This window comes from Myotis nattereri (genome assembly GCF_964212035.1).
Source record: "Myotis nattereri genome assembly, chromosome: 4".
Classification (NCBI taxonomy): Eukaryota; Metazoa; Chordata; class Mammalia; order Chiroptera; family Vespertilionidae; genus Myotis; species Myotis nattereri.
This window is the reverse complement of record NC_138079.1, coordinates 37,882,580-37,904,849: the sequence shown is the minus strand read 5'-3', so window position 1 is coordinate 37,904,849 and position 22,270 is coordinate 37,882,580. Positions and strand designations below refer to the sequence as shown.

At 48.6% G+C, this 22,270-nt stretch overlaps 1 protein-coding gene across 2 annotated transcripts in view; it reads left to right on the top strand.

The window, feature by feature from the left end:
• ZNF366 (zinc finger protein 366) overlaps positions 1-20,291 on the top strand; it is a gene marked incomplete at its 5' end in the record, with an annotated part of 61,962 nt that extends 41,671 nt beyond the window's left edge. For both annotated transcript variants that reach the window (XM_081088580.1, XM_081088579.1), the window contains 4 exons: positions 193-1,544; positions 4,861-5,052; positions 13,411-13,585; positions 16,289-20,291. In XM_081088580.1, the coding sequence (XP_080944706.1) occupies positions 207-1,544; positions 4,861-5,052; positions 13,411-13,585; positions 16,289-16,866 (2,283 nt within the window). In that variant the 3' untranslated portion in view covers positions 16,867-20,291. The remainder of the gene's footprint in view (positions 1-192; positions 1,545-4,860; positions 5,053-13,410; positions 13,586-16,288) is intronic.
• Positions 20,292-22,270: the final 1,979 nt, after the last annotated feature.

Genomic DNA, 22,270 nt, shown 5'->3' with positions numbered 1-22,270 from the left:
GTGACCAGGTTTGCGAGGGGTTTGGGGGGCGGGGCCCAGGGGCAGGGGCCAGTGATCTTTTGAACAGTCCTAGCATAAATGAGGGTCAGTATTAAGCAAGCATTCCTCTTCATAAACTAGTACTGACATCTAGCCAAAAGCCTTAATGGAAAAAAGGTTCTTCTTTAAACAATAACTTTCTTTATCTTTAAGGAACATTGCCAAGGATGCAGAAGGAAATGAAGATGATCAAAGATGAGGATGCGCATTTCAACCTGGGTGTGAAGAGGCCCCCCTCTTTCCCCCACTGCCTGCAGCCAGTGGTTTCCCGGGGCAAAGCTCCCCAAAGACACCCCTTCCCAGAAGCTCTCAGGGGGCCTTTCTCCCAGTTCCGGTACGAACCTCCTCTCGGAGACCTGGATGGCTTCCCGGGGGTCTTTGAAGGAGGAGGGTCCCGGAAACGCAAGAGCGTGCCCACCAAGATGCCCTACACCCACCCCTCTGAGGAAGCCGCCCTGGGCCTCCACTCCGAGGAGAGCAAACTCCATGGCCACCCGAACTTCCCTCTGCTGTTCCCGCAGCCCCCGCGCCCCAAATATGACTCGCAGATGATCGACCTGTGCAACGTGGGCTTCCAGTTCTACCGCAGCCTGGAGCCCCTGGGCGGCAAGCGCGTCAAGCAGGAGCCGGTGAAGCCCAGCGCCGTGTGGCCCCAGCCCGCGCCCGCGCCCGCGCCCTTCCTGCCCACGCCCTACCCCTACTACCCCAAGGTGCCCCCGGGCCTCCTGTTCCCCTTCTTCGTGCCCACAGCCTCCCCGTTCCCCTTCAGCCGGCACGCCTTCCTGCCCAAGCAGCCCCCCGACCCGCTGCTGCCCCGCAAGGCGGAGCCCCGGGAGGGCGAGGAGGCCAAGCAGAAGGTGGAGCGGATGGACGTGAACGTGCAGATCGACGACAGCTACTACGTGGACGTGGGCGGGGCGCAGAAGCGCTGGCAGTGCCCCACCTGCGAGAAGTCCTACACGTCCAAGTACAACCTGGTCACGCACATCCTGGGCCACAGCGGGATCAAGCCGCACGCGTGCACCCGCTGCGGGAAGCTCTTCAAGCAGCTCAGCCACCTGCACACGCACATGCTCACGCACCAGGGCACGCGGCCCCACAAGTGCCAGGTGTGCCACAAGGCCTTCACCCAGACCAGCCACCTGAAGCGCCACATGATGCAGCACAGCGAGGTGAAGCCGCACAACTGCCGCGTGTGCGGCCGGGGCTTCGCCTACCCCAGCGAGCTCAAGGCCCACGAGGCCAAGCACGCCAACGGGCGCGAGAACATCTGCGTGGAGTGCGGCCTCGACTTCCCCACCCTGGCGCAGCTGAAGCGGCACCTCACCACGCACCGCGGGCCCATCCAGTACAACTGCTCCGAGTGCGACAAGACCTTCCAGTACCCGAGCCAGCTGCAGAACCACATGATGAAGCACAAGGACATCCGGCCCTACATCTGCTCCGAGTGCGGCATGGAGTTCGTGCAGCCCCACCACCTGAAGCAACACTCGCTCACCCACAAGGTACGCGGGACCCCAGCCTGGGGCGGGCCACCTGGCTGCGCCTGGGGTCAGGGGCCAGGAGACCGCGCTGCTCCCCACCTCCGCCAGGAGGAGCGGTGCAGCCCTGCGCCGCGGCTCCCCTCCCCTGAGCCCTGATGTCCTCCCTCACCTGCCAATGGGGAGAATGAGGAGACTAGCAATCAAGTCCTTTCCGCTAGGGTCTGAGATGGGCCTAGAAATAAATAATGTGGACTGTTCGGAGAAGAGGGTGGGAAGGAGGAAGGAAGCAGCAGGTCTGTGTGCTCTGGCTTCTTCGTTTCCCAGAATTTCTAAAATTCTGTTTCTGGAAACGTCATTCAGGGTGCCAGCATGAGTGTGTCATCAGGCTTTATCTACCGGAGACCGGTCCTGTGCCTGAGTACATTCATCAGCGCCTTTTTCTAGAGAACTCTCTTGGTTCCTTGCTGCTGAAGCAGTGGTTTCCTTTCCCCCGTCTTCTCCCTCATCTGTGAGACCTGCTTCATGTGCAGGTGGCTCTGGGGGAACAGAGGCTGCGTCCAGCGGGGTCTGTGCTTCCCTGGTGGAGCCCCTGCGCAGTTGACTGTGGTGCCCCGTGGTTTGTATGGAGGAGGCATGAGAGAGCATCCTCCTCTGGTTAGATTTTATCTTCCCTGAGCAGGGTCTTCAAGGAGAAAAACAGGCCCACAGGTCTCAGTTCAGCCGAGTTTGTAACCAGAGCCCTGGAGTCATCCGGGGTGAACTAAAGCAAGACTCCAGTGGTGTCCCAAAGTCTTACCCAGCTGAGCTGACTTGGGGCTGCTTTGAGCTTCCGAGAGGGAAGGCTTGCTCCACTCACCTTTACCTCACACCTTGGACCTCAAGTGGTTTTCTTGGCAAGAGAGACTTCCAGAAAGGCAGAGTTCCTAAAACATTCTTCAGTTCTGAAAGGTCCATGGAGGACTCTTCCCAGTCAAGATGCCCTTTATATTCTGCCATGATGGGTTTTATCTGATAGGTTAGGACATCGCGCAGGGCATTTCTAGCTCCGCTGCCGCGATCAGATGTGTGGCTGCCTTATGAACACTGTGCAGACAGCTCCTGCCCCACACAAGCACCGGTAGATAGCATCCGGAGAAGAGGGGCCTGCCGAGTGCAGGGACCATCAACAAAGAAACTACACTTCAGCCGCCAAAGAGATAATTTTATGGGGCTCCTACGTGTCTGGATAAGGAATCAAAGGTGCATTTTGAAACATAAAAATTCTGTAAGTCAAATGGGAAAACAGCCTGGTATCTGAAATAAGTCTCCTTTAAATTAAGAAACAGAATGCATTTTAATAAAGGGTGTCAGCAAACAGCAAGGGGTAGTATTAATTGAATGCTTCTGTGTGGCAGCTGCTTTACTTTGCATGTAATCCCCTTCAGCAATGCTAAGAGCTACTTGTCGGTATCATTACTCCAAAATTGCAATTGAGACGCTGAGGCATGGGGCAGCCACCCAGAATCTCTGACTCCAGTACCTGAGCTCTTGAACCCTATTGCCAAGACTTCCCTTCCCCTAACAACTCCACAAACTCCCCCTCTGTGATGCAACTGATCCTTTTAGAGACACAGGAGCTTCCTGTGTCCCACAAAGTTGTGTCCAGGCTCCCATTCACTTGGGTTCGAGGCCACCCCACATGTGAATTTTACTTTTAACACAGATTTCTCTTTAGAAAATTCCAAAACAGTGATAAGTAGATACTTCTTGGTCCCAGCACGACTGGATCATAGCCAGTATAGAGACAATCTTGAGGAGAAAGATCCTAAGTAAATTTTATAAGCCATCAAGTAAATAGTTTTCATTAATTTCATAATTTTAAACTCACTGTTTGAATATGCAACACATATTTTAAATTGAGATATCTTCATTAGCATCAGTCCATACTCCTCTGCAATAATTAGACTAGAGAGCATACCAGGTTCTCATGGCTTACCTCTTCATCTTGAGATGAGGAAACCTTCACCAGGAAAGGCCACAAGACTTGCCTTAGGCCTGTGGTCGGCAAACTGTGGCTCGCGAGCCACATGCGGCTCTTTGGACCCTTGAGTGTGGCTCTTCCTAAGCCTTAAGATGACCCTAATTGAGTTAATAACAATGTACCTACCTATATAGTTTAAGTTTAAAAAACTTGGCTCTCAAAAGAAATTTCAATTGTTGTACTGTTGATATTTGGCTCTGTTGACTAATGAGTTTGCCGACCACTGCCTTAGGCTATGCAGCCAGTAAGTGGCTGGGCAGAGATCTGAACTCACCCTTTAGTGTCACGGGCTCATCAAAACAGAGGAATGGTACTTTCTTACCGTGTCCCAAATTAAAGAACTGAAAATACAGGCAGGGAGAGGCAGAGCTAAGCATGGAACCCCTCCCTCCATAAGTCACCATAAATACCAGCCAAGATGGGATTTATAAAGTACAGTTGTTAGCTAGGCAACTTGATCTAAGCCTGTATTAACCTTAATTTTAATGCTAGAGTTCTCTAAACTTTCCTTCCAAAAAGTCATTCTGGACCAAGATTCCTTGCAAAGGCTTTTACAGGGAAGCACTGGTTAGTCAGGATCAGTTAATATTCTATTCCTGCTATGAGTCCCTAGAAATGCTTTCAACTAAGGGCATTGATGCTTAAGTTTTTCAAACACTTCTCCACAAACAGCAAGGAAACTAGAAAATCTCCTTTTCTAATTCAGAAAGCTATCATCTGTCACATTTCTCTATAGGACAGAAGCTGACTTAGAGGAGGTTCTACACCCAAATCAAACAGAGGTCACTGTGGCCTATAGGAACTCAGGGGACCATCTCAAGAGGTGATTATCAAGTTGTACTTTATGGAAGTGTGGATATAAGTTGTTCTTCTGGGATTTTCAAGTCCATTAATAAGAACTCAAGATATGGGAAATGATATTATCAGTTTGGGAGGTATTTTTCTCATTATCATGAAAGCAGGATTATAGATTCATTTCGAATATCATTCCACAGTGCTCTTACCAAAATCCCGTTAATCCCCAAGAACTGTTACTATAGCATTAACCCCAGCAGCAGCAGGAACAACAAAAGTATTAGCTTTCCTTTTCTCTAACTTTATGTAGTTTATGGTTTTTGGAGAAGAAAAAGATTATGTAATCAACATTTTTCAGGAAAATAGCAATTTAACAAGGCTAAAGCCGCACCATTCGGAACTAAATATCTACCAACAAGTTCATCATGGATTTATGCAGCAGAAAGGAAAACGAAGACTACAACCCAGATGAAAGCAGGGTACCTGCTAACCACAGTTGTTTTGAATCTTGCCTCCCTGCAGGGTGTGAAGGAGCACAAGTGTGGGATTTGCGGGCGGGAGTTCACCCTGTTGGCCAACATGAAGAGACACGTGCTGATCCACACCAACATCCGCGCCTACCAGTGTCACCTCTGTTACAAGAGTTTTGTGCAGAAACAGACCCTCAAGGCACACATGATCGTCCACTCTGACGTGAAGCCTTTCAAATGCAAGGTGGGCAGGGGGCCCTGGGAGAGTGTGGAAAGGGGGGACTCTGAGGGTTGTGCAAACGCCCAATGGGGAAGAGTCTCCAGGGAACCCTCTATTCCATTTCATCAGGACCACAGAAACTCAGAGTAAGTCCATGGCCAACCCCAGGCTCATCTGCTGCTCTTTCTCTCTTTCCACCACACCTATGCTCACACCAATCCTCAGCTTGGCCCTGCTTGTCTCACTGCGGAATCAGTTCCTGGGAGTAAAGGCACCAGTAGAGGAAGGTCTGAGGGTGGAAGGACCACTTGGGGAATGAGGTGGTTCAAGGATGAAGGGATGTGGAGAGCTCCTGTTCTAGAAAGGAGCAATCCAGTGTGGCCCTCTTCCCTGTACAAGCCAATGAGTAGGATACAGAAAGGAGTCAGAGAAGCTTCTAGCACTGCCCCCACTCCCATCTCACCCCTCCCCTCCTGCCCTCCTGATACTTGGGCTAAGTGGCATAACTTGAAGGCAGGTCTTCCAGAGAGGATGACAGATATTCTGAGGCTAGCCCTCAGATGACCTCAGAAATGCTTGCTTGGGCCGAGGAATGAGTGTGAGCACAGTCATCTGAAGCATTTCGCACTTATCCCTAAGGACCTGGAGCACCTTTGTTAAAGTCTCTGTGTCACATTAACTTGCTTGGATTTTTATTTCATCAGCTGAGATAATGTGTGAGCTGAAGATTTGTAAAACCCAAGGCACTGGTGGTGTCACTCAGAAATGCTTGGGCTTCCCAGGCTGTCCCCTCCCAACATTGTTGCTCTTCACTTCTAAGAGGAAAAGTCTTGCTCAGGATTGGGTAGTTTCATCCAAGGAATGTACCAGCATGTGTCATTGAATGCACGTCTTGAGGAGGGAGCTGAGGGGAAGAAGAGGGAAATCACCATGTTCAGCTAATGCTAAGCTTTTCTGTTGGAAATGGAAGTTTCTCTTCTCTCTGTTACTGCATGTCTGATGCGGTCCAAATGATATTCTCAGTCGATTCCTATTTCTGAAGTAGGGTGTTCTGCTTCCAGGGGCTGTTCGTGCATTCATGCCCCTGCAGCATGTCTCCCCACTTGAAGGAACCCCCTGTGAAGCCAAGTTCTTTCCTGTGTTGGCCACTCCTGGACAGGGTGAGAGGGGTCAGGAACCAGAGCTTCCCTAGACCTGTGTGGGCATTCTCCGGAGGTGGGGGAGGGAGATTTCTCCCTCCAGCCCTTTTCCTGCCACCCACTTGTGTTTCCCCTCCTTTTCTTCAAGTTCTAGAAGTTTGAAAGTCAATTTATGTCCATCTTGAGTCATCTGAGCTGGACAGGGAGGAAGCTGCATGTAGGACCTGGTACAAAAGGAACATGTGAGGCCCTTTGTTCAAATGTTAGGAAGAATTTAAGATAGTAAAAACAGAGCATTATGCAGAACTCAGGACCCTTCTGAGTTTGGGGTCCTGTGTGACAGCCTAGGCTGCACGCCTTCCTGCGTGAGCCAGTGGACACCATAGACCAACTCCTCTCTCTCTCTAGGCACTTCTTTGATTTCCTACCCACTTCACTAAGCCCTTTGACCCCTGCACTTTTAATAGAGCTGTTTCTGCCTGCCAGGGTTTCCTGTCTTCTACAATGGAGGTGCAAACAGGAGCTCTTTTCCACGCTTCATTCCTGTGTTGAATTTACTCTTGGACTTCAAGCACTTTCTATATTTTTTATCTTATCAACTGGTGGTAGAGAGCACATAAAGTTGTTACAATATGAACGGAGCCATTGCATAATTAGCCATTGCATAGTTCCCTAAAATTTTATACCTGTCCAGTCCAACCAACTCCCACCTCCACCTCATCAATTCAGGTCCAGAAGTAGTGGTTAAACCAGGAAGAAAACGTCTCTGAAACAGAGGGATATGTCAGGGGGCAGAGCCAAAACAGGAGAAGGGCTTGCAGGCTATGTGTGATTTAGGGCCACAGAGACAGTCCTATTTCTTTATATCAGGGGCCTCAGAGGGGCCTGGAGGATTTCATGGCCCTGGTGGTATCTAAGGATTTAGAGGGTTCTCTCTGGTACCAGTTCATAGAAGACTGTACAATGCAAGTATAAGAAGGGCCCAGTGATGCATTGAGCCAGCCTGGCTTGATGTTTCAGGCCTCCCTTCATAAACAACTGCTCCCTCTTCCCCAGTGATAGGGCACCACACATAGGTGTCTGATGGCTAACTTTATGGCTCAGAAACTCAACTCGACTTCTCTTTGAGTGTGCATTAGGCTCTGGATATCTGGTCACACCATGAGAGGGGGACTTGTAGCCTAAAATGCCAGCTCTGAAACACAGTTTATACTCTCCAAGGGGAGATGGGCCTGGAGCAGGAACTGGGATGGTATCTTCAGGGTCACTTCTTCCTGGGACCTAGGTCTCTCAGCAGCTGTAGGTCAGGAGGCCTAGAAGAGTGCATATACTAGTATCATTAGAACAAAAAGAATTGGATATTAAAGGGGAATTTTTTAAAAAATCAAACGCAGGTGGCCCTTCTCCATTCTTAGACTTTTCTAAAACAAGAACAGGTGTCAGTCACCTTGAATAAGAGCTCTCTGTCTTCTGGAAAGTGCCAGAAACATACCACAGGTTCTTCCTCTATTTGTTCCCATCTCCCTGCAAAGTGCCACCCTGCCCAGTGTCCCCTTCCTACTATCACCCTCCTCACTTCAAAGGCATTTCAGAGCCTGTCTGAGTTCACAGGCTATGTAATGGGCCTCTGTGTGTTGGAAAACTAGCTCCAGATGCCACGGTGAAATGGATCACCTTGAGAGGGTGTCCTGCGGACTTTGATTCCCATCCATGTTGTGCCGGATTCTTGGCAGTCTGGCCCTGGGTGGAGCTTGTTGGGGATTTGAGAGTTGGGAAAGGAATGGAGGGCCATTTGCTCATTGCTGTGTAATCCAGAGCCTTCGGAGAGAAGTGGCTGGCAGGCTACATAGTGATGGTGGAGAACAGGGCCAGGCAACTAAACCAAGGCTTGCTCATGGTGACAGGGCAGGCATTTCCTTCACAGGATTGGCATGGCTGGAGGGGGAGGGTAGCGGAGAAGGGCAGGCCTTGCTCCTGCCATACTCTGAGCGGGAGCTCTGTCTCCTTTACCCCCACCATGAAAAAAAAGAAAAAAGGAGAGTCTTTAAGTAACAGATTCTAATTTCTTGGGAACTCTCCCCACTAAAAATCCTTCCTAAAATAAACCCCTCCCCCTGTTGCAATATGAACTGGTTCTCTTCAGTCCGTGCTCAGTGGAAACAGCTGTCCTCAGCAAGCAGCAAAGCTCGCTCACGGTGGGATTAAGCAGTAACAATAGAATGGAAAATTAGAGGAGAAGAAAGGTTTCCATTCTGTTTCTTTTTCTTTCCTTATAAAAAGAAATTACTGCCCTTCTGGGCTCTTTTGCTATTGGCTCGGCTCCTGGACTCCTAGCTCTTGGAGCCAGCTGGAGCTGGTCCAGAGACCTGCGCCTGTGCACTTAAGCTTGTTTCAGAAAGATGCTTCCCAGATTCTGCGTAAGCACGCGGGGGTCGACTTGGATGCTATCCTTGTAGCGGCCACACTCCATAAAAGCAAAGAACCAGCTGCCGTCTTTGGGAAACCTGTCCAGGAAAAGCAGCCATCCAGAATTTCCGGGACACATTCTCCTTTGAGATGGGTGAAGCGGGAGCTGCCTAAGTTATGAATCACCAGGTCATCTGCAGCCTGGTCTGGTGCAGATGCCTGAAGGCCAAGGGCAGAGCCGCTAGAAGAGGATGAGGTCTCCTTGAAAAGGGTCCCCACCACCTCTGCCAAACAGGCCCCATCTCCCCTTCCGGCCCTTGGATGCCCCATGGGGGAGAAACCATGTGGGGACTTTTAGGGGCTCAGTACTTGGAACCAAGGCTCTCAGGCTGGCATGGAGGGGGTTAAGGCAGTGACCAGATAGCAGCCTTTTGGCAGCAAAGCCCTCCTCGGCAGAAGGAAGGATATAGCTGTATGAACTGCCTGCTTAACAATGCCTCACATGTCCCCAGGGGCCGGCCTGCAAATAGATTTCATCTTGCTTTCTCTTGTACTTTTCAAAGCTTCCTGTTTTCTCACGGCCCTTTTGGACAGTTTACAGTCTCTCTCTCCCTCCCTCCCTCTCTCTCCCTTTGAGGAAAGGAACACCCTTCTTATTAAAAGAGAGAGAGAGAAAAGAATGTAAGGGAAGGGCAGCTTAGCGGAGGCCATTCTCCTGGGCTGCAGGCTGCAGCTCTTTGACCTTTTCTCCCAGAATAGGAAAACACAGGCTTCCTGGCGCATCCCAGTCCTTAGGCTCACACAGGCTGGTTGGCACAAAGCAGGGTGGCTCTTCTTGGCTTCGTGGGCCTCTGGCCCCCGCCCAGCCCCTGCCCCGCTGCACACAGCAGCCTGGGCAGTCAGCATCACCGCTGGGACTCATGGGAAGTTGCCTGAGGCATCTCCAGGCCCTGGGTCAGGGAGGGAAGAGGCACTGGGGAGCTGGAATTCGGAACTCCTATGAAGATGAGGAACAGGGCTCCTGTCAGCTGTTTAGCGGGCTGAGGATCAGGGAGCCAGATACTGGGTTCCCCCAAAACCTGCAGTCTAAAGGAATCTTCTCTTTCCATCCACATTTCCCAGTGCTGGGTCAGGCACAACTGCCTCCATCTCTGTTATGCTTCAGGTAACCTGGCAGGTATTTACACAAAGGATCCCTCACTTCCTTCAGTATTCCCTGCAAATAATTTGCTTTAAAAAGACAGCACCCCCATCTTCAAAGATCTTCCTATTTCTGGAATATAAGAGCATAGTACACAATAATGATAGTAATAAAAACTCATATTTATTAAGCTCTATTTGCCAAACCCTTTACATGAATTGTCTCATTTGATCTTTATAAAAAACTATTACTATCATCGACATTTTAGGGAAGAGAAAATGGAGAGCTTATTCTCTACCCCTCTGAGGTCTCACCATCACCTCTCTGCTCTGCCCTCTCAAAGCCTAATGACCCATGCAACCCACTATTAAAGGACAGTTTAAAACATTTGTTCCAATTTTCTATTAAATGTTGAGGTCCACCTACTTCTTGACAAGTAGGTATAAGTGTGGGCATTGATGGCAAAGCTGAGACTTCATATCAGGCTCACTAATATCCCTCATTAGAGAACTGGGAGTTTAAGAGGGGTGCGCGGTTGAGATGACCACCTGCAAGAGGAACGCTGTCCTCTCCACTCCAGCAGCGTCCCCCTCCAATGCCTGCCCGTATCTGAATCTTCGCAGACCTGGGCGGGAGATGATGCAGCAAGTATTGCCTTGAGCAAACTCGTAGCCTCTCCTGCTGTGATGAAAGGGGGCATTGACATTGACGGCTGCTTTTCTCAGAAGAAGAAACTAGGGTTCTGGTGCTCCCTCTCACCCCGACTTCTTCCTTCTAGTCTAACTTCCTTCCTCTGCCACAGGGACTATGCTTGGAGCTCATATCTCAAACCACAGCACCATCTTTAATGGACCCAGTCTTCTATCTCTGGTCCCCCTTTGCTGGACACTGAGGTTAGCCACAAAGACAAGGAAGGTAGCCCTAGCACTTCTGAAGGTGCTTTCGGCATCTTTCAGAGTTCACATACCTCCACTCAGCCTGGGAGAGCTCTCCGTTGGCGGCCCAGTAAGCTACATAAACCATGAAGGATAACTCTGGTAAATAAAAATTAATTTTTACCAATAGCACAGCAAGCAGTCTCCTTTACCAATTACACATCAGAAAATATAGCTTCCCAGTCATGTCCCACAGTGGACCTTCCCTGAGGCCATAGGCCTTGACTTCAGAGGACAATATCAATGTCCCAATGTCCCCACGTAGCATTGAAATGTCCCAGGAAGTTTAGTCGTGAATGAATTGAGTCAGAAAAGAAACATTAGAATAGAAAAACACACACTGGGCTTTGATAAAGGATCATAACATGTTGCTTGTCTAAGGCCGAGGAAGATTCTAGGAAATGCCCCGTGGTAGCCATTGTGATGTATGCACACCTCTGTGTGTCGGGGGAGAGGGGTGAGGGGAAGAGAGGTGGGACCTTGGGGCAGGTGAAGTGCAGGGTCTTCTCTGACCCTAACGTTATAGCAGTTGTGGCAGCAACAGTGATTGATCATTATCACAGCAGTGACAGTGACCTTGCCTGTGCCTAAGATTGAGGGCGATATCTAAACATGTTTAATGAAAAGACTATTCTTGTGGCAAAACAAACCCCCCAAAAGGGTACTCTACACATTCTTCAAGGTTAGGCTAAAATCCCATCTCTTCTATAAGACCCTTTCAGAAGTCCAGCTTCTAATATCTCGGCAACCATAGATAATAACTAACAGTGGAATTTTGCCCTTCATGGGATCCAAGTGCAGAAGGCACCCATCTTGGGTTGGCCTGCAGGACCATGAGACCCATTTAGGCTTGGACTAGCACAGTAGCCCAACTGATCCTCCAGCCTCCAGCTCCTCTCTCCCTGCATGTCTTCTTGTTGGGCAGCGGGGAGGGGGAAGGAGGTAGAGCTAATTTTGCTGTTTATGAGTCTTCTGCTGCAGCATCATGCCAAATAATTAGGAACCAAATGAAATATACTTTTTCTAAAATGACCATGACTTGAATATCTAATGCAGAATCTTTAGATTCAAAGCTTTTGTTTTCCTGTAGCCAGAACGGAGAACTGCATAAACTAAGCTAATAAATAGATCACAAAAGGTTTCCAGAACTTGCACACATGTGCAAAACTTAGGTTGATAATATCTTAATACATTGTCTCTATTGAAAATAAAAGTAAGCAAATATCCATCCCACATGTAGGGCTCCTGAAGATGTTGAAATTAGACCAACTCTCTCAATCTTTCCCTTCTTGGGTCACCATTTCCAAATGAATGTGGTGTGCACATACTCTGAGTACTGAGTGTGGGAATTTATCTTTGCTAGTAAGTAAGTAAAAAGGGAAAAAGTACTTAAAACTCCCAAATATGAATCATTTAAAAATACAGAACCAACCATTCATTATCCATGTGTGGATTATCTGTGACGAATTTATAACCCCAGGCTGGCTTCCTCCTACCATCCAGCATTCTTTTGAGCTAATCTCTCAAGGTCACCATTTGTTAGGTCTGCCCATTCTGCCAAGGCTAGCTCAACTCTCACCTCCATAGCCACACGAGGAAAACGTTGCCTTCCTTAACAAGAAGTCAATCCAGAATCCCCGACAATGGCCCTGAAAATCCCTCTCAGGAAGAGAGGAAAACTGATGTCAGCTTTAGAGGACGCTGTACTCCCAGTCCTCTCCCCGTGGTATCTCTCACTCCGTACTGGCTTCTGAGGTTGGGGTGGGCCAGGGAATGTTCCTCCCTTGACACTGTGTCCAAGCACACCCAAGGAAGGGCTGGAATCTCCAAACCCTGCCTTGCTCAGGCTTGGGGACAACAAGAGCGAGCAAAGCACACTCTCCCCACCTGCAAACAGTGCCTTGGAAGAGACAGTGTCTCTTCTGAAAGAAGTTGGAGAACCACTGTTGTGGTCCATCATGCATTTGCACTTTAATGGAAATAAAGAGAAATGACAAAGAAAAAAAATGAATAAAACATGTTTACCTCTTTAATACCTGAGATAATATTTTCAGTACTTCAAACCTCTACCCAGAGAAAAGACAATCCTTCCTTTACATGTCTCCATCTTCCTTTTGACTTTGAAATTCATTCCAATAATTAGCACATTTAAAAATTAGAAAAGTATGGTGTGGTGGCTGACCACGTGGCCTCTGGTGTCCAATGGCCTGAGTTCATTATCCCAACACCAGCACCCACTAGCTGTGTGCCTTGGCCAATCTTAATCCCTCAGTTTGTCCATCTGTAAAATGGGGGTGACAACAGTACCCACCTCATAGGACTGATGTGAAAATTAAGTGTGACATTCCATGGCAGACTGGCGATAGTGCCTTCCATATTGCAAATGCTCCATAAATATTAAGCAAGTAACTGTATCGTTATTATTCAAGTGAAGCACACTTTGAGCAATTGCTTTTCAGATCAGCTTTTCTCCTTTTCAAAAGGTGCAAAAGAAGCTTTAATAGCTTTGAGATTTTTACCTCGAGTTTTAAATCCTTTACCCCAGGAACAAAATCTCAAGAGACCACCCCTACCTGCTGCGCCTCTGCGCCTGGGCACAATCCACCCCCTCCTTGACTTCCACGGGGACATTTTCTTTGCAAGCCACTTGAAATGCCCAGATTCAAGCAAAGGGCCTCACAGGGGTCTGGCTGTGGGTTCACCGGGGCGGGGTCCCCTGCCTGCAAGTAACCTGTGTTCTCCTTGTCACTGTCTCCGACAGCTGTGTGGGAAGGAGTTCAACCGGATGCACAACCTGATGGGCCACATGCACCTGCACTCTGACAGCAAACCCTTCAAGTGTCTCTACTGCCCCAGCAAATTCACCCTGAAGGGGAACCTGACGCGCCACATGAAAGTCAAGCACGGTGTCATGGAGCGGGGCCTCCATTCTCAAGGTATTAATCTGCCATGAAGCCCCCATGCCTGTGAGGCCAGTGGGTAACAATGGGCAGTGACCTTGTTTACAGGGGGCTTCGCTTTATTCTTATGATTGAAAAAGGGAGTGTAACTTTCAAGACTACAGCAGGGTAGCAGGAGCAAGCTGGCAATGTTATGATAACAAATAAAATGCTAAGATCTGAAGGCAGCAAGTACAAATGAAGTCTAGAAAGACAACTGGAACAGTGTAATGATGCCAGCTTCAGGCTGGAGGGACTTCCGTTGTCCCCGTTTTACAGATGGGGGAACTGAGGCTTCCCAACATTAATTTGCCAGAAGTTGGTCAACTGAAAACTGGCAGAGCCAGGATTTGAACACCGACCTTTCTGACTCTAAAGCCTGTCTTGTGTACGCTTCGCCACACGGCTGTTAAAGGGCATGCGGTTTTTCTCCCCTTTTGGGAAAACAGGTCTGCAAGCTCTGTTGTCAGCAGAGGTCTGTCTGTAGCAGGCAGGAGCCTCCTCTTACCTGTTCAGGACCAGACAGGCTCAAGGGCAGTTCTCCTGCTCAGTGGGAGCTATGTCTCCCTCCCTGAGTCCTGACTGAATGAATGGAAAGTTATCGCCTTGTTTGTCAGTCCCAGGGCCCCCAGAGTTCATGTTCCAGATCTGCCGAACTTGGCAGGTTGCTCCTTGGTCACCTAACCAGGCAGTCTTTCAATAGGCAGTAAGTGCAGTCCATCCTAGGCATGTGCTCTGAGCCGCGGCAGCAGTGAGGGACGGAGACCAGCTTTGTCCTCTGGGAGGTCTGCGTGTAGGGAGAGAAAACATACATAGAGGTAACTTACATGGTGTTAGCTGGCCGCTCTTTTCTGGTCACTAGTATGATCAAAGCACAGAGCTCATTCCCACAATTCCACAAAGTAGACTGCGTTGTTCTCATGTTATACAAGAGGAGGCCAAGGCCGGGGGGTGTGATATGAACTGCTCAAGGTCAAACATCAAGTCTGAAGGCAGAACTGGGGTTCCAATTCAAGAATTTCTGAGTCAAGCCAGTGCTCACCACACCAGGTGAAAACACAGGTGACTCATTTGTGTTTGCTCTTCCTCCCACCCTTTTCCAAAAGAGATGGTCAGATAGGCACACATATTCATAAACAAGGAGCACACAACAGAATGATTGTGATTTTCAGATTTTTACAATGTGGCCCTGACTCCTGGGCGACAGGGAACTGTGGCCATAAAGCAAGGCCTAGAGTTGGTGCAAAAGCCCTGAAAAATTCTGGTTAAAAAGCAAAAGCAATTTCTCCACCCTAACCATGTTTTTCACCTGAATTATTCTTCACGTCTCTGGTTGCCTGAGCGGCTTCCCAAGTTAGGCCTGGATTTTTCCAGAACGGGTGAAGTGTGTTCAGTCGCCAGGGCTGAGACGTAGAAGGCCATGATGAGACAGGCCTGCACCTGAACGCCTAACCTGCTCACCACAGCTTGTCCCTATGGACACTCAGAAGCCTGGCAGGCACCTGACAACTCTATCATTCTGGAAAAATAAAGAACATCACTATATATCACAGAGCTGCTTTGAAAACTTTTAACAGACTTGCAACTATTTTAATGTTTTCATCTACAAAGTAATTTTTCATTCCACTGTTTGAAATGGCTCAAAATCCAAGGCCCAGATCAAAAAGACCCTCCCTGTGCCCCCAACAAGATTAAAGCTATAGACAGCTTCCTTGCCTGAGGGCATCTTGAGGCTGGCAGCGCTGGACATCAGCTTCCTTTGTGTCTCCTCACCCAGAAGCCTGGTCCTCCTGCAATGCCGACCGCTCTGGCTGCAGCCCAGGCCCATCCCTCCCAGTTCGCCTCTCCAGCCGCCCCCACCTGTTCCTCAAATCAGGTGGAGCCCTGCCACGGCCTGTTGGCTCCTGGGAAGTGTGTGTCTAGAGTCCTTAAACTAAACTAAAACAGTGAGACCCTCTCACATCACTGTACCTGATAGCAGGGACACTTGTAGTTGGACAGAAGGGCTCTGGGGCCCCCAGGGGACCTCTTTATGGGATATCTTTTTTTTTTTCATGGTGGAAATATCTTTATTATTGTTTTATCTTTTTTCTTATAGTAAAATAAATGCTTGCTGGAAAAAAAAAACACACCATTAGAAATAAAAAGAAAAAATGTCAAAAATCACCTCATTTTTTAGATTGTTGACATCCTTTTTTTTAAAAGACAGAGACAGGAAGAGGGAATGAGTGAACCGGGTCTACACTATAAATATACATAATAAGTATATATGTTTTATACTTAAAATATATAGAGAATACCTCTTTATGTTATTAGGTCTCTACATCTCCCACACACAGTTAATTGTGTGGATGCACTATTATTTATTTAAACAAACCTCCACCATTAAGTAGATACATTGTCGCCACAGTTTCATTATTAAAAATGTGGTGATGAGCACACTCACACACAGACTTGTTCACCTGCAAATTTGCATAGTTTAAATTCTCAGTAATTGCTAAGTGTGAGCAAGGCTTGTTTTTAGCTTTTGGTGCCTGTTGCCAAATTCACCTTAGAGGGGTCACCCCCATGTAGATTCTTTCTGGGTGTTTATCTATTCTTAAACTGTAAAATCAAGCTACACTGAACGGCCCTGGGTACCACCAGCCACCCCTTTCCAAAGGCTTTTCCAGGGCCTGAAGGCTGCCTCTGCTCTCACAGGTTTTGGAAGGGGGAGACTCGCCCTGGCGCAGGCGGGGGTCCTGAGGAGTCTGGAGCAGGAGGAGCCCTTCGACCTGTCCCAGAAGCGCCGGGCCTTCCAGTCTGACGGGGAGAGAGCCAGGGGCAGCTCCTGCCACGAAGAGGAGGATGAGGACCACTGCTGCGAGGTGGAGCGGGACAGCCCAGGCCCGGCCCCGCGGAGCAGGCAGCGCTGCGTGCCCCGGGATCTCTCCACCAAGCCCGAGCCGGCCCCCCGGGCGCCCCAGGAAGCCTGCGAGGAAGAAGAGAAGGAGGAGGAGGAGGAGGAGGAGGAGGAGGAGGAGGAGGAGGAGGAGGAGGAGGAGGAGGCCGTGCAGAAGGAAGGACGCCAGGAGAAGAGCAAGGACAGCCATGGGGCAGAGGGCGGCCAGGAGAGAGATGGCGCCCGCAGAGAGGAGCGTCCCAGCCTCAGGGCGCTGCAGAGCGCGCGGCGGGGGGCCTCCTTTTCTGATTACTTGTACTTCAAGCACAGAGATGAGAGTTTAAAAGAACTACTGGAGAGGAAAATGGAAAAACAAGCAGTGCTTTTAGGTATCTAAGTGGAGAGTTTTAGAATTACACTTGGAAAATGAGAAGCAGGCAGTTCAAATATAGCTTTCTGCATGAGCTGTCATTCGCGGGCGACTGGCGACTGGCTCGCATCTTCGCAGATGGCTCAGACTCGTGAGCGGGGCGTCCTCAGCCAGGGAAATGCTTCTCGGGTCATTCCGGGCCCTTGATTTTTAACGTCTCTCCGGTGTTATGTCTGCCTCTCCAATGCGAGACGCTGCGCACATTCTTCTAGGCATCTGATTGTAGGCCGATGCTGAGGTGCTTATAGAAATCCTACTTTTCTTTGACTACTATACAATACAAGGTAAATTTCTTTCAAGTGGCAAAACTATGGTGCTTGACATGATTCCTAATTAATGACTGTTTAGTTGAATGTGTGAAAGTTACAATATTTTTTTCAGATAGATGAAAATATGAGTAGTTGTATATATAAAAGTTGCTTTTATTAAAAAAACAAACGAACAAAAAAACAAAAATACCAGAAATGATACAGGAGTTATTGAAAAGGAGTGTTCTCATATAGTCATTGCAGAAATAAGACAAAGTTTCAAGAGAAAATGAATAATTTTGACTAAGGAAAGCCCAGCCATGCTTAGGTTCCTGCCTGGGTCCGCCTTGCTGGGCTCCAGCCCCCTTCATTGGTGCGGCCTTAGGAGCGGATTTGCAGATGACACCCAGTGCTCGCGCCTGCGTCCGGACTGGAGCTCCCTCCTGGAGCCCTTGCTAACGCAGCTGCAAGAGGAGTTGTCACTCTGTCAGCAGCTGGCTTCTCCTTGGGGCTAGAGCGGGGGCAGTAGGGGAAGGCTTCTCCCTGAAACCCAAGGTCTGACTTGTTTGGAGAATTAGAATAACCCGCAGCTAATCACCAGTAGGGGAGAGGCTGGGCTGTGTTCTCAATGCGCCTGCACATTAGAATCAGCTCGGGGAGCCCTTTTAACAATACCTCATGTGGGTCCTCAGCCTCTGAGACTCTGATTGAATTGGCCTGAGTGGAGCCCTGCTTCGGTTATTTTCTAAATTGCCCCATGATTCTTCCGTGCAGCCAGGGTTGAGAAACACTGACTGGGCTAAAATAGTGACTCCCAGGACCCCCTCCCAGGGACTCCATAAATATTTCTGTGTCTGGCTTCAGACTCATTAGGAGAGAGAGAGCAGGAGACCTCGAAATCATACTGCTGACTTGGGCTTTTCACCTGTTCAGTAAGGGACACACACAGTATGAACACATGCTGTCTATATTTCAAGATGATACCTGAGATGTTTATGGTCACTTAATATGTTTTAAAGTACATAGCCAGCTTATAGTGACTAATCACGTCTTCCTAGATGCTTGAATCGTGATTCCAGTGACTGCCGATGATTAGAATGGGTGGGCTGAGCCCGTAGGTAGGCTTCCCTTAGGCACCGCACCCGAGTAACGCAGTGCAGACAGGATGTCACTTATGTGTAACTGACCATACGCAGGAACCCGCTGGTACTGTGTCTGTGTTTATGTAAAAACTGCCTCTAGGTTGGTAGTTTCAACTCTTATTTGTAGAGCTAGGTACTGTTTATTATTTTGCTTCCTCTCCTCTCAAAGTTCCCGATACATTTCCTTAGAAGACCTGGCCCATCTCTGACTGCTGGGTGCTAGCTTTTCCTCTTGGCCACGGTGCTTCCCCATCAGCCTCATCTCGTTCTCATCACTTACCCGGGTGCTTTGTCAATTCCTGATGCATTTCTCCTGCCACTGTGCCTAAAGCTCCTCTCTTCAGCCCCACCACCACCCAGTGTCAAAGCTGCTTAGGTTTCCTGCTGCCACCCATGTCCTTAGGTCAGAGCACCTGCAAAGGGATGCTGATGGGTGATGTGGTTTCTGCAGTGACAAACACAACTCTGGGCCAAGAATCTGCCCCAAGTCCTCAGGGGGCAACTTGCTTTCCACTCATTATTAATATGGCTCATTGATGCCCTGATGAACTCACCCAGGAGGCGGACCATGAGGTCTGTGAGGTCCCCGGCTCTTAGGGTCCCGGTCCATACTTACTCTTTCAGCAGTTGTGTGTGGAGGAGCTACTATGAGGGCTGCAGACTTCCAGTTTGTTCTGGGTCTGGCTAGCTGGAAAAGGAACCAGGGAATCTAGAATAGCAAGCTCTAGTCCTCTCTGACCAAAATGGGTCATGTGGGAATGCTTGAGGAACAAGGGAATGTTGAGATGGAGAGAGTAAGGTCCAGGAGAGTGGTTTTCACATGGTCTATTGAGGAGCCCCTCCAGGGCTGCTAGGGAGAAGAGGGTCTCGGCCCTCAGGCCCATGTCACTCAGAGTGGTTCAGATTTCATCTGTTGTATATGTTAGATTTCTCAGTAAAATTTCATTTGAAGGGAGAAAGAGGTCTGAGGAAAGTAGTATAAAGTTGTAATGGAGAGTATTCTAAAGCCTGTGTATAGTTCTTGACTCTGAGTATAGATATTTAATTAGATCTAACCCCATGGTTAGTATACAATGGCCTTCTGAGAACCAAGGTTAAAATGTTGGTTTTGTATGTTTTTGAGTGACCAGCACCTGGTTTGCCTCAGACAACCCTGGTTTATACCTATTGTTCCAGGGTAATTACCAGTAGTGTGGCCTAAACTCTGAACATTGTCCCAGTTTGGGTAATAAATTCCAGGGACACCAATGCCTAGTGCAGAGCTCAGGAGAGAGTTAGCCAACCCTGCCTAAGGGAGCTAATTAATCAGAATGAAAACCCATAGGAGAGCCTCCGAGTCCATCCTCAGAGAACCTCAGGGATGAAATCACCCAGGGTGACCAGCACTCCAGGGCCAGGACAGCATGACATTCATCACATTGCAGCACTCTGAAAATAGGTCACTGCCAGATGCTTTCCAGGCTTTTGACCACTGTCACTCTGAACCAAACTACTGACCAGCCAAGTGGCATATTTTTCTTTATCCTTTCCATTCAGGCTTATCACTACCTCCTCTTATTGCCTTTTAAATCTTTTATTCTTTCTTTTTAAAAAAATTTGACTCCCCACTGGCCATGAGACTGAGGCTGACCTTTCATAACCCCGCAAGGATAACTGGTATATTTGCATTTGAGTAGCTACGTGAGAAAGCCCGATGTGCATACTGTATTTATTAAGCCCCAAGGCATCTAATAAAATATTAACATCGTGTTTTGAATCATGATCTTTGTCTGCTTTGCTGGAACAAAATGTAACGGAGCTAACATTTAAAATCCTTCACATATTTGGACAACATTACGCCAAATGTTGATTTTGTACAGAATTCTGGCTTGCTATTTAAAAATGAAAACTCCAAGTATATAGTAGCATCAGGTTGTGAATATTGCTTTCTGCTTCAGTAAAAAAGCAGTTTACCTGAAAAGAGCATGTAGCCTATATTTTGTTAATTTAAGCAAATAAAGACATGTTGAAAAAACTGAGTTAGTTATTTGCAAACACCCACATTTTGCAAGGAAGCTGCCATTGTCAATGCCTATCCTATACCCTCTGCCAGGGGGGCTCCTCTGGGCTGGAACCTCAGCCCAGGGACACAGATGCTGGATTCACCCTCACTCCTTCAGAAAGGATTACTGACCCTCGGCCCATCTGCTGGCAGGTGATATCTTCCTATCCTCTCCATCTTTCCTATTCAAAAAAACTAGTTCTGGAAGGGTGTCATGGGGAAGTGGGAGGTTAGAGGCCGTGTTGCCCATTCTGCATCAGGCTCTTTGTAGAATAAAGTTCGACCAAGAGGAAATGTACTTTAGTGGGCAAGAGCACAGCTTCTGGTGCCAGGTACCTGGATTCAAAGCCCAGCTCTCCCACTTTCAATCTTTGGGAACTGACACCAATTTGTGAACTGCTCTGTGCCTCAGTTTCTTCATCTGTAAAACGGGACCAAAAAAACAGCACCTTCCTCATCAGGTTGTTGTGTGGGTTGAGTTAATATATGTGCGACACTTATGTGCCTGGCTCACAGTTCATTCTACATAATATTAGGTATTGTTATCATCAACAGAGCGGCCAGAAAACAGAACACTCAGCTCTCCCTCCTCATCAGAGAACTCACCAAGCAGTGTGGGCAGGGGAAACTGTCAGTTTCTATGGGAACTCCCTTTTTATTATTAGTATTATTTTATATATTTTATTGATTTTTTACAGAGGAAGAGAGAGGAATAGAGAGTTAGAAACATCGATGAGAGAGAAACATCGATCAGCTGCCTCTTGCACACCCCCTACTGGGGATGTGCCCGCAACCAAGGTACATGCCCTTGGCCGAAATCGAACCTGGGACCTTTCAGTCCACAGGCTGACGCTCTATCCACTGAGCCAAACCGGTTAGGGTGGGAGCTCCCTTTTTAAACACTACAAACAGTTACATGCCGGCCACCGTGCCAAGCATTTACACACTCGATCTCAAGCCTCACACAACTCTGAGAAGAGTTATCTCCATTTCACGGATGCAGAAACAACTTGCTTGAAATTACCTAGCTGGTAAGCTCCTCCTTTGCCTTCAAAGCATTTAGACTGTAGCCTGTTGAAGTTTCTGAAGTAGATGCTGAGACAAATGTGAGTGCAAAGTGCTAATTAGGAATTGGCATTAGTTAAAAGGAAGGGGAAGAAAGAAGACTGAGCAAAGAGAGAAGCCAAACTGTGAGGTAGGCCCAACCAAGCCCCAGCAGGCAGCTCTGGGGAAGGACTGCCCATCAGAGCTGTGCCACCTTGGGCAGAGGTCCAGGCCTTTGCATCCCCACGAGAAGGGCATGACCTCAGGCAGGTGTGACTCCAGCTGGGGCCAGCTCTCCAGGAGCCCGTGGCTGGAGGCTGTGTGCTGATTGCAGTCCTCACAGGTCATTGCAAGTCCTTCCTTGAAGAGAGACTAGTGACTCATCTCTGTGTCTAGCACAGTCCACCCCTTGCACCACGCCCATCCATGTCATGTACACACATGACAGCGTCTCCTCCAGGGTTCCAGGAGGCCTCTCTTCCTGAGGGAAAACTTAGAAGACCAGAGTTAGTGGGACAAACTTCAGCCCCCACTGCGGCAATCAGTGTAAGAGACGACAGATACGCATTGTCTCCTTCCTTGCCTCTGTAGACACCTCTCACCTTTCCAGGTGACATGACCAGATCCTCATCACCAAGGGGTCTGAGCCTCGATCATCACGCTGCTATGGACTCAATGTCTGTGTCCCCCCACTCCCCCCGCCAAAAAAAATTAGGGGTTGAAGCCCTGACCCCTAGTATGGCAGTATTTAGAGGTAGGGTCTTTGGGAGGTAATTAGGTTCAGATGAAATCATGAGGGTAAGGCTCTCATAATGGGATCAATGTCCTTATAAGAAAAGAGAGACCGAGCCCCCGCTGCCCCCCCCCCCTCCACCACGTGAGGACACAACAAGAAG